The sequence below is a fragment of the Jaculus jaculus genome, chromosome 4 (genome assembly GCF_020740685.1).
Source record: "Jaculus jaculus isolate mJacJac1 chromosome 4, mJacJac1.mat.Y.cur, whole genome shotgun sequence".
NCBI classification, from domain to species: domain Eukaryota; kingdom Metazoa; phylum Chordata; class Mammalia; order Rodentia; family Dipodidae; genus Jaculus; species Jaculus jaculus.
The window spans coordinates 161,997,746-162,010,122 of record NC_059105.1 but is presented as its reverse complement, the minus strand read 5'-3'; the positions used below and the strand labels follow the sequence as shown (position 1 = coordinate 162,010,122).

Sequence of the window (12,377 nt, the reverse complement as noted above, 5' to 3'; positions counted from 1 at the left end):
TGGAAAAGGATCCAGATATGATAGCACTCACCTGTAGTGGCAGTAACTTGGGAGACTGAGGTAGGAGGATTACAAGTTCAAGGGTATCTAGGCAACTTAGAGAGACTCTTGACTCAAACTGAAATAAAACAATGGGCTGGGGATGCGCCTTAGTTAGGGCATTTAAACACTTGCCTCATATGCACAAGGTCTTGGGCTCAACTTCATTTATTTATTGAATTCATTCATTTGTTTATTTTATTTTTTGTGGGGGTGGATTTTGAGGTAGGGTCTCACTCTAGCTCAGGCTGAACTTCCCTCCCAGAAACTTTACAAAAGCCATCAGGTACATGAAGTGGCCCGTGTGTCTGGGGTTTGTTTGCAATAGCACAGGCCCTGCTGTGCCCATACTCACTGTCTGTCTTTCTCTCAATAAATAGATAAATCGAAGTTTAAAAATGTACAAAATGTATTATATCTTTATTTTACCAACATCTCACCTCAAGCAAGCTAAGATGAAGTTTTATTTAAAACAGGACAGCTAGGTGTGGTGGGGCACGCCTTCAAGCCTAGCACTCAGGAGGCAGAGGTAGTATGATTGGTGTGAGTTCGAGGCCACCCTGGAACTAAATAGTGAATTCCAGGTCAGCCTGGGTTACAGTGAGACCCTACCTCAACCTCTTGCCCCGCAAAAATAATCCCAAACTATATGGCTGGTAGGTAATGATATTCAAATTAGGAGACAGGTCTTCTGATCTTAAGTTCACTATTCTTTCTAGTAATGCAGGCTATAAGCATATATCCAGCAACATCAGTACTCTAATCTACACAGCTGGCCACTACGATGTTAGTAACATTGTACTAGCATCCCCACCGTTACTATTAGTACCTTTTAGAAACAAGTAAGTACTAAATGTCGCTTTAAAAGATGCTAGGAAGCTGGGCATGGTGGCGCCTGGGCACCCACATTCCTACTTGAATTTAAACTAACCACCACACACCATTGTTTCTATGTGATTTATTATCCCTTGGCTAGGGGACGGCCCAGCAATCTTGAAAACCTGAGTTTGGATCCCCCAATCCATGTGCTGGGATTGGGTGTGGTGGTGCATGCCCACAATCCCAGTGCTAGGGTAGTGGACACAGGGAACTCCTGGGGCCCACTGACTAACTGGTCTAGCTGAATTGAGGAGCTCCAGATTCAGTGAGAGAACCCATCCTAGCCAATAAGGGACAGAGCAATCAAGAAGATATCCAACATTAACTCTTCACCCCCCCATGTAACCAAACACACATGTGCCACACTCGTGCATATAAACACACAAAACAAGTAAGCAATAAAATCAGATGCCTAGCTAACTAATGACATCATCATAAGAGGTAATTTAATCGTAAGAGGTGCTGGAAAGAATGTAAGAGCCAAAGGAAGGAACTCCTTTACAAAGGACTCCTTACAACGTGCTCCCCGCAGACACAAAATGGCCTGGATATCCATGACCTCACAGTGCCTGACATTACCTACACAAGACCATCATAATGGGAGGAAAAGATGATGACGTCAAAATAAGAGAGAGACTGATTGAGAAGGGGAGGGGATATGATGGAGAATGGAGTTTCAAAGGGGAAAGTGGGGGAGGGCCATTGCCATGGGATATTTTTTTATAATCATGGAAGTTATTAATAAAAAAAATTTGAAAAGAAAAAGAACATCTTTTATTTACAGCAGGAGGGAGGGGAGGGGATGAGAAAGGGAGGTAGGGAGCTCCAAAGTGCAAAGTCTCATGCTATGCACCCCTGTGTGCCTGGCTTTGGGCAGGTACCAGGGAATTGAACCTGGCCCACAGGCTTTGCCAGCAAGCTGAGCCATGTCCCTAGCCTTCAAGAGATTTTGTTTTGCTTTGTGTCCCCTCTCCCTGCCATGCAGGGTTTCACTGCAGGCCACGCTGACCTGGAACCCACTCTGTAGCTCCAGGGTAGCCTCAAACTCAGGGCGACTCTCCTACCTCAGCCTCACCCTCTTGAGGGCTGGGATTAAAGGTGTGTGCCACCTCCCTTGGCCCAGATTTTTTTAAAAAAATGAATCATCCCTGTCAAAAAGATAAACTGGGCTGGACAGATGACTTGGTGATAAAAAAGGCACTTTCTTGCAAAAGCCCAACAGCCTGGTTCAATTCCCCAGTGCCCATGTAAAAACCAGATGCACAGAGTGATGCATGGAGTTTGTTTGCAGCGGCAAGAGGCCCTAGCATGCCCATTCTCTACCTCTCTCTTAAATAAATTAAAAAAAAAATTAAACAGTTTAACTGAATGTAATACCGTAAACATTCTGTTTACCTCAAGGCTGATGTTCTATTTTTTTTTTCTTTTTCATTTTTTCTGTTTTCTTTTTCCCAAGCCAGGCATGGTAGCACACACCCTTAATCCTAGCACTTGGGAGGCTGAGACAGGTGAACACTCAAGGTGGGCATTCAAGGCCAGCCTGAGACCACATAGTGAATTCCAAGTCAGCCTGAGCTAGAGTGAGAGCCTACCTCTCAAAAAAAACCAAAGGTTTGTTCATACAGTGAGTTAGGTGAGATCTCAGTGAGGGGAGTTGTGTATGCTCCCATCCCTCAATCAGTGACTCCCCTCTCCTCTGGCCCATGCCTTAATCTAGATAATTGTCAGCATTATTGTTACTTTAACAGTTCTACGTCAAATATAGAATACAGTAAGTTAGTGATCACACTGCTGTCATGAGAAATGGAATTCTGAGAAAGTGAAAAGAAATAAGAGATGTGAGATTGTCAGAGTTAAGGTAAAATTCCCTCAATTTTAATTGCAAGTACCAAATGAACTTTTGGTGTATTTATCATTAAATACATTACATATTAGAGCTTTGTAAAAAAGTACTTACAAAAGATCCAGACACAATAACCAAGCTGTGATAATTATGACCCCCAGCATCCAAATAATGGCCTTGAAACACCATTTTCCACTAAAACAATAAAGTCTCCTCAAAGAAAAAAGGTGCTTCCAAGTATGAGAAAGAAATGTATTAAGAAAAGAGCGTGGTGGTGCAGCCTTAAATCCCAGCACTGAATCACCATGAGTTCGAGGCCACCCTGAAACTACAAAGTGAATTCCAGGTCAGCCTGGGCTAGAATGAAACCCTTGAAAACTCAAAAAGGGGGCTGGAGAGATGGCTTAGTGGTTAAGGCATGCCTGCAAAGCCTAAGGAGCCAAATTCAATTCTCCAGGTCCCATGTAAGCCAGAGGCATTTGGTGATGCATGCTTCTGGAGTTTGTTTGCAGTGTCTAGAATCTATCTGTCTCTAATAAATAAATAAAATTAAAAATTTAAAAAAATAACAGCAAGTTTGGACAGGGAAGGGACAGAGGAAAGAAGGGAGGGAGGGAGGGAGGGAGAAAGGAAGGAAAGAAGGAAGGAAGGAATTAAGATGAACCTGGAATCCTACTTTCCAAAAAGCAAGAAAGCTATCAAATAGTATGAAAACTCATGGCTGATACTTTAAAGTATACAATCAAGAGAACTCCTAAAGGCTCATTTATGAAGGATGCTGTGGAATGAATTAACTATACATTTTAATAAATAAAACTATGTACCTTGCCATATTATATAAACTGTACCTTAGGGCTCAGCTTCGTAAACTGTGGGCCACAACCCTTTATGCAATCACATAACCGGATTTGGGTGGTGACAAAAAAAATGGCACTAATAAAAGTTTTCTGAGGGCTGGAGAGAGAGATGGCCTAGTGGTTAAGGTTTTTGTTTGCCTGGAAAGCCAAAGGACCTAGGTTTGATTCCCCAAGACCCACGTAAGCCAGATGCACAAGGGGGTTCACGCATCGGGAGATGGTTTTCAGTGGCTGGAGGCCCTGGCGCGCCCATTCTGTCTGTCTGTTTCTCTCTCTGACTTTCTCAAATAAGTAAACAACTTAAAAAATGGTTTCTGAATATGAGACGCCCAAACATTAAGTAGGTAACACACCCCAGATGCTTCTGTCAGGCTAGCTAATGGTGTAGTGACTGACTTCACTATAGTCTTGGTTCTGAACATGGAACACGTTCACGTTTCAGAGAGCATACAGTCAAGCCAAGCAGCACCAATGAGAACTGCCTGAAGCACCACCTCTATGTGAACCTCGGCTGCGTCACTAACTTGTCTTCACTGCGCATCACAGTTCTCTGCTCTTACCGAAACACAATGGTTTACTCACAGGAAACAAACTGTTCACATTCCTCTACTGTGCTTCCTTAGCATGTACTAAATTAGTTTATCTTTGGACTGTACTGTGACAGAATGTTTGATTGCAAATATTTATTTATTTATGAGAGAGGAAGGAGGGAGAATGGGTGAGTCCAGGCCGCCAGCCACTACAAAGGAACTCCATGAGCATGCACTACCTTGTGCATCTGGTTTACGTGGGTACCAGGGAATGAAATTTGGATCCTTAGGCTTCTTAGGCAAGCACCCTTAACTGCTAAGCCATCTCTCCAGCCCTAGAATGTTTGATTTTAAAAATTGCTGCTTTGAGTTGCTGGCTTGAGTTTCGTTAAAAAAAAAAAAAATCGGGATGCCAGGCATGGTAGCACATGCCTTTAATCCCAACACTTGGGAGGCAGAGGTCAGAAGATCACTGTGAGTTCAAAGTCACTTTGAAACTACATAGTGAATTACAGGTGAGCCTGGGCTAGAGTGAGACCCTACCTTGAATACCACCCCCAAAAAATCCTATAATGAATTTTGGCTTAACAAGAGAATTTCCCACAATTTCTAAAATAGCCCTTAGGGCTGGAGAGATGGCTTAGTGGGTTAAGCGCTTGCCTGTGAAGCCTAAGGACCCTGGTTCGAGGCACGGTTCCCCAGGACCCACGTTAGGCAGATGCACAAGGGGGTGCACACATCTGGAGTTCGTTTGCAGTGGCCGGAGGCCCTGGCGCGCCCATTCTCTCTCTCTTTCTCTCTCTGTCTGTCAATCTCAAATAAATAATATAAACAAAAAAAATTAATAAAATAAAATAGCCCTTAGCAAACTTTTGTCATATTGTAATACACATTTATGTAAAGTGGCATTCTCAGTATTAATAATTATGAAATGAAAAATGTTGAAGGTGCTCTATATTATGAACTATCAAATATTCAACCTAGATTGAATTTTTTCTAAAAAAAAAGGGGGGGCACATATATCTTCTTAGGATGCAAATTTGCTTTCATGTATAAAAATGTTAAAGTAAGCCAGGTGTGGTTGTGCACACCTTTAATCCTGGTCCTTGGGAGGCAGAGGCAGGAGGACAGCTGTGAATCTGAGGCCACCCTGAGACCATGTAGTTAATTCCAGGTCAGCATGAGCTAGAGTGAAACCCTACCTTAAAAAAAAAAAGTTAAAAGCATACATATACTAAAGAGTTATTTTAAAATACATTTTTGTAATTATCAGTGTTTGTGTACATATTTTCTATAGCTATACACGTGAGGAGCAATAAAAACTTTTCATATAAATGTTTCTCAAGTAAAAAAATTTAAAGAAGATATCCTTGAGATATAAAGAGTTAACAGGGAAATTTCATGGAAGTATTCCATCTTATAACAAAAATAATGTTAAAATGTCGACATTTAAGTCAGATGTAGTGGCACACTTTTAACCCCAGATGAGAGAGGAAGGAGGATTGCCAAGAATTTGAGGGCAGCTTAGGCTACAGAGTGAGTTCCAGGTCATCCTGACCCATACTAGACCTTGCTTCAAACTCACGTGCAAATCAGTATTTTTTATAATTTTATTTATTTATTTGAGAGAGAGATTAAAGAGGCAGAGAGGGGACAGAGAATGGGCACACCAGGGTGTCTAGACCCCGTATACGAACTCCAAATGTACATATCTGGCTTATGTGGGTCCAGGGGAATCGAACCAGGGTCCTTAGCTTTGCAGGCAAATGCCTTTACCACTAAGCCACCTCTCCAGCACCCCCAAACAATATTTTACAACCCTTGACAAATTAATGAATTTTATGCAATGGTCACTAACTATCAACAACATCATGAAAGACAGTATTTTCTTCCTTAAGGAATCACATCACATTTGAATTAGACTTGACTCCTACCAACAATGTATTATCAATTACTTGTCAGTACATGCTAATACCACTAAAGAAATATGATCAGGGCTGGAGAGATGGCTTAGTGGTTAAGCGCTTGCCTGTGAAGCCTAAGGACCCCAGTTCAAGGCTTGGTTCCCCAGGTCCCACGTTAGCCAGATGCACAAGGGGGCGCATGCATCTGGAGTTCGTTTGCAGAGGCTGGAAGCCCTGGCGCGCCCATTCTCTCTCTCTCCCTCTACCTGTCTTTCTCTCTGTGTCTGTCACTCTCAAATAAATAAATAAATAAATTTAAAAAAAAATTTATAAAAAAAAAAAAAAAGAAATATGATCAGGGCTGGAGAGATGGCTTAGCAGTTAAGCGCTTGCCTGTGAAGCCTAAGGACCCCGGTTCGAGGCTCGGTTCCCCAGGTCCCACGTTAGCCAGATGCACAGGGGGGCACACGTGTCTGGAGTTCGTTTGCAGAGGCTGGAAGCCCTGGCGCGCCCATTCTCTCTCTCTCCCTCTATCTGTCTTTCTCTCTGTGTCTGTCGCTCTCAAATAAATAAAATTAAAAAAAAAAGAAAGAAAGAAATATGATCAGCAAAACCTAGACCAACAAATGAACTCATTTTTTCAGCAAAGTAAAAGAGAGAACACAAACCTACAGATTAAAAGAAACGTCAAAGGCACATCAGCCAGTCACAATATGCAATGACTTAACTGGATGACAATTCAAATGAATTACTTTTTCAAGTTACAACACATGGGAACATAAAAATTTAATGAAATTAACAAACTCTTACTAATTTGCAAAGGTATAATAAGTCCTATTAAGTACGAAATCCCTGACTTTTATACAGGTCTGCTGTATAATGACATTTGAAAATAGTTGCTGCAATTTGCTACAAAAGAAATACAGGGCATACAGAGCAGAGGTTGATACTGATGAGATCGAGTTGGTTATGAAGTAATAACTGCAGCTGCACCATGGGTTCACTGTTTTATATTCCCTGTATTTAAAATCTCTGACGACAACAACAAACGATCGGAGTAGCCACAGAAAGCAAACGTTCTGGGACGGGGCAGTGGCTTCCTCGGTGGAGCACTTGCTGCACAAATGTGATAACTGGAGTTTGGAGTTAGGGTCCCCAGCACCCACGTAAGTGGCAGGTGGGTGGGTGTGGCAGCTGCCTGTGACCCCAAAGAGAACAGGCAGAAACAGGGAATGCTGGGGCTAGACTAGCGGTCCGTGAGCTCTGGCCTCTAGTGAGGGGTCCTGGGGGCTCAGCGCAGTGAAGAGGAGAGCGATCAAGGAACAGGCCTGTCAATCCCTTACCTCTGCATGCATACCACACACACACACACACACACACACACACACACACACACAAAACAAAAGCTAAGAAAATATCCTGGCATCATAATAGAATCTGCAGAGATTATTTGAACAGAAAATCATTTGGCTATCTCATGTTAAAAAGCAGTGGGGAAGCTGGACGTGGTAGCTTACACCTTTAATCCCAGCACCTGGGAGGCAGAAGTGGGAGATGGCCATGAGTTTGAGGCCACCCCACTGAGATTACATAGTGAATTCCAGGACATCCTGAGCTACAGTGAGACCCTACCTTGGAAAAAAAGAAAAAGAAAAGAAAGAAAGACAAGACAAGAAATTAAAAGTGGAGAGGGAGAAAAAGAAAAAAAAGGTTAAAAAAAATGAAAGGTGCTATGGCTGTCAGAATTAAATCTATTAGCTATGAAAAAATTCACTACACCTTGTCAAAGTATCTTTAAATTTTTTTTTGTTTATTTTTATTTATTTATTTGAGAGCAACAGACAGAGAGAGAAAGAGGCAGAGAGAGAGAGAGAATGGGCGCGCCAGGGCCTCCAGCCACTGCAAACGAACTCCAGACGCGTGCGCCCTCTTGTGCATCTGGCTAACATGGGTCCTGGGGAATCAAGCCTCAAACCGGGGTCCTTAGGCTCATAGGCAAGCGCTTAACCACTAAACCATCTCTCCAGACCTCAAAAATACGTGCAATGAAGGTTTTTCTTTTTTTTTTAATTAATTATTTATTTATTTATTTGAGAGAGACAGACACAGAGAGAAAGACAGATAGAGGGAGAGAGAGAGAATGGGCGCACCAGGGCTTCCAGCCTCTGCAAACGAACTCCAGACGCGTGCGCCCCCTTGTGCATCTGGCTAACGTGGGACCTGGGGAACCGAGCCCTTAGGCTTCACAGGCAAGCGCTTAACCGCTAAGCCATCTCTCCAGCCCTGAAGGTTTTTAAAATGAAGACTGCACTGCAAAATTGTCGAAGAATTTAGCAAAACAGGCTAGGGAGATGGCTCAGTAGCTAAGAGCACTTCCTGTGCAAGCAATAAAGGCCTTAGGAGGCCTGAGGGGCTAATTCAGCTGACAGCCAGAATCTGCACAAGTAGCGGGGCACAGAAAGTGTGTCTGCAACCCTAGCCCTGTAGGGGAACAGAGACCCCAAAACTGCTGGAGCTCATGAGAAAGAAAAGGCAAGCCTGGATCAGTAAGAGACTGTGGGGCTGGAGAAATGGCCTAGTGGTTAAGGCGCTTGACTGCAAAGCCTAAGGACCCAGGTTCGATTCCCCAGGACCCATATAAGGCAGATGCACAAGGTGGCGCTTGTGTCTGGAGTCCATTTAGAGTGGCTCGAGGCCCGGGTGTGCCCATTCTCTCTCTCCCATAAATAAATAAATAATTGTTTAAAAAAAAAAAAGAGAGCAAGAGACTCTGGCTCCAATAAGAATAGGGTTAATAATAAAAACAAAAATAGGGTTAAGTGGAAGAACAATGCAGCAGGACACCCAATGTTCCACTCACGCAGCACAGGAGAGTCACCCCACACTGGCGAGTTCATGCAGCACAGGAGAGGGCACCCCACACTGGCAAGCTCATGCAGCACAGGAGAGTCACCCCACACTGGCGAGTTCATGCAGCACAGGAGAGTCACCCCACACTGGCAAGCTCATGCAGCACAGGAGAGTCACCCCACACTGGCGAGTTCATGCAGCACAGGAGAGGGCACCCCACACTGGCAAGCTCATGCAGCACAGGAGAGTCACCCCACACTGGCGAGTTCATGCAGCACAGGAGAGTGTACCCCACACTGGCGAGTTCATGCAGCACAGGAGAGCGTACCCCACACTGGCGAGTTCATGCAGCACAGGAGAGTCACCCCACACTGGCGGGCTCATGCAGCACAGGAGAGTCACCCCACACTGGCGGGCTCATGCAGCACAGGAGAGTCACCCCACACTGGCGGGCTCATGCAGCACAGGAGAGTCACCCCACACTGGCGGGCTCATGCAGCACAGGAGAGTCACCCCACACTGGCGGGCTCATGCAGCACAGGAGAGTCACCCCACACTGGCGGGCTCATGCAGCACAGGAGAGTCACCCCACACTGGCGAGTTCACGCAGCACAGGAGAGTCACCCCACACTGGCGGGCTCATGCAGCACTGCATGGGGACACACACGTGTACAGCAACACACACACACATACACAGAACCATGAACAAAAATCAAGCAGAATCGAGAGTTTTCTGCTCCCCTGGGCCCACACTGGGCGTTCTGCAGGCTGGGAAGCTCTGCTCTGGCTACGTACCTTGACATAGATCACAGGGAGCGTCTGCTTGGCTCGACTATAGTGTCTGGCAACTCTGTACACTGTTTCCGGAACATAGTCCAGCACCAGGTTAAGGTAGACTTCATCTTTCTGAAAAAGATCATTGAAAAAAGAGATTAGAAACTGATCTTAAGTATGCAAATCAAGAGTAACCTCTCTCTATATAAACCTACTCAAATTGAAAAATCATGTGCTTAATTGTAATTACACAAAAGTTACTTTTGAATATAGACATGACTGTAAAAGTAAGTCTAAAACACTTTACTAGCAAATCCATATTAAAAATTAATAATACCAACACTATTAAGATTCCCAGTCATAAGGCTCACATTGATTACTGTGCATTTTGAAGGCATCACCTACCGTAACATTTCCTATTCTCTACGCTGAAGATCCGAGCTCCCTATGCTGCCAGGAGAGACGGCGTGACAGTGTCTACTTGGACTTCCAGCTCCCATTCTACTGCTAACTGGTGTGTGCAAGTCACTTAACTGTTTAGGCTTCGATTTCTTCTACTGTAATATGAAAGTTTGGACTAGGTATTCTTCAAAATGTTTCCAATATCCATTTTGTTTAGTTAACAGTCTAAAGTTAGAACGGACATTTGTATTCTATAATGAATTGGGGAAAAAAAAAAAGAATCTACACTAATGAGTTATCATAATCCCAAGCTGATTAAAAGTTCTGTTTAAATGCCCATTTTGAGCGAAGTGTGGAGGGGCACGCCTTTAGTCCCAGCAGCTGGGAGGCTGAGGTAGGAAGATTGCCATGAGATGGAGGCCAGCCTGGAGCTACAGAATGAGTTCCAGATCAGTCTGGACTATGGTGAAACCATACTTCGGAATGAATGAATGCATGCATGAACAAATATATGAATGAATAAGCAAGTGAATATCCATATTTAGCAGCAAAAGGACATGAACCCAAAATCAGTGCAGAGAAAGAAACTGGAACGAAAGAGGAAAGAGGAAGAAACGCTATCCACACCCCGTTCTTGTGAAGAACAGCTATTTGGTAAACTGTAGCAAAAAATCTAAGTTGAGAATCACTGCTGACGACTAAGTGGATGAAACTTGAGACAGACTTAAGTCTATCTGCACAAGCAGATGCTCCCTGTGATCTCAGTCATCAGATTCCAGTGCACGATCTCAATTGCAGCATTTTCTGAGCATTTCTTGTATGTCAATAACTGCTATAGGGAAAGAAGAAAGGATGTGGATTTAACAGTTATGTGACAGTGTGAAGATCAAATACAGGATTCTGCTTGTAGTTTTTTGAATTAAATATGAAAACTGCATTTCAGGCAAAGAGAGAACTCTATTTAAGATGTGAGGTTAGGTGGGGTGTACTGGCATATGCTTTTAATCCTAACATACAGGAGGATCACTGTAAGATTAAGGTCAGTCTGGGCTACAGAGTAAATTCCATGTCAGACTGGGCTAGTGTGAGACCCTACTTCAAAAAGAACAAAAAAATAGAGAGATGTGAGGTCATGGTACAACAGAGCTCAGGAAACCCTCCCTCCCTCCCTCCCTCCCCCCCCCCCCCTCTCTCTCTCTCTCTCTTTCTCTCTCTCTCTGCCCCTCTCTCCCTCCCTCCACGTAAGGAACTCTTCCCATCCATAGACAAGGTACTCTCACCGACACAGGGGTGAGAAAGCAATGGTAGCCACCTGCTGCTCTACTTTGTAACGCTTTGACGGAACACAGCTGTGTCCTATCTATGATACTCCCTACTGCAGCTTGCAAAATGAGAAATGTTTAGAAAACATGCATCGCTTTTTACCACTCTGGTGAAACTTGAGTAACCTGGACATCACACACACACACACACACACACACACTGTCTCACATTAAAGTTACCATCAATAAATAAAGTCAACGGCTCCCTAATAATTATTCATTGACCGTAACCTCATCTATTCGTTTTCCGGGTCCACATTTTCCTCTCCTCCCCCACCTCCAACATCTCTTCTCTCTAGTCTAGGCCTGATGGCCCTGGCTGCAGCCTACCTGTCAGCATCTATCTCCATCCGTTTTTATTATTTACTTGCAAGGGGGAGGAGGTAGGGAAGAGTGGGAGAGAGGAAATGGGTGCACCAGGGCCTCATGCTTCTGCAAGACAAATTTCAGATGCAGGCACCACTTTGTGCATCTGGCTTGACATGGGTACTAGGAACCAAACGTGGGCTGCCAGGCTTTTAAGTAAACAAGTACCTTTAACTGCTGAGCCATCTCCGCAGCAGTTCCCCCTGCCCCAATCAATTTTTGCTTCTTATCTATGACTAGAAATAAGTTGAACAAGCTCCTTTCTAAGGTAAAAATGTTGAGAAAACAAGCAAAAGAAAGAAAAAAAAAAAAGAGAGAGAGAGAGAAGAAAAGAGAAACTGGGCCAGAGAAATGGTTCAGTGGTTGAGGCACTTGCCTACAAAGCTTACTGTCTCGGGGTTAATTCCCCAGTACCCACATAAAGCCCGATGCACACGGTGGTGCATGCATCTGGAGTTCGCTTTAGTCTCTGTCTCTCTCTGCTTGAAAACAAATAAAATTTTACAAATATATATATATACATTTAAAAAAGAAGAAAGGGGCTGGAGAGATGGCTTAGCGGTTAAGTGCTTGCCTGTGAAGCCTAAGGACCCCGGTTCGAGGCTTGGTTC

General features: G+C 43.9%; 1 protein-coding gene across 3 annotated transcripts in view; it reads right to left on the bottom strand.

Annotated features, from left to right (window-relative positions):
* The window catches only part of Gsk3b (glycogen synthase kinase 3 beta), a 191,082-nt gene that overhangs the window by 76,579 nt on the left and 102,126 nt on the right, over positions 1–12,377 (bottom strand). For all 3 annotated transcript variants that reach the window (XM_045146943.1, XM_004666845.2, XM_045146941.1), the window contains exon 4: positions 9,698–9,808. In XM_045146943.1, the coding sequence (XP_045002878.1) occupies positions 9,698–9,808 (111 nt within the window). The remainder of the gene's footprint in view (positions 1–9,697; positions 9,809–12,377) is intronic.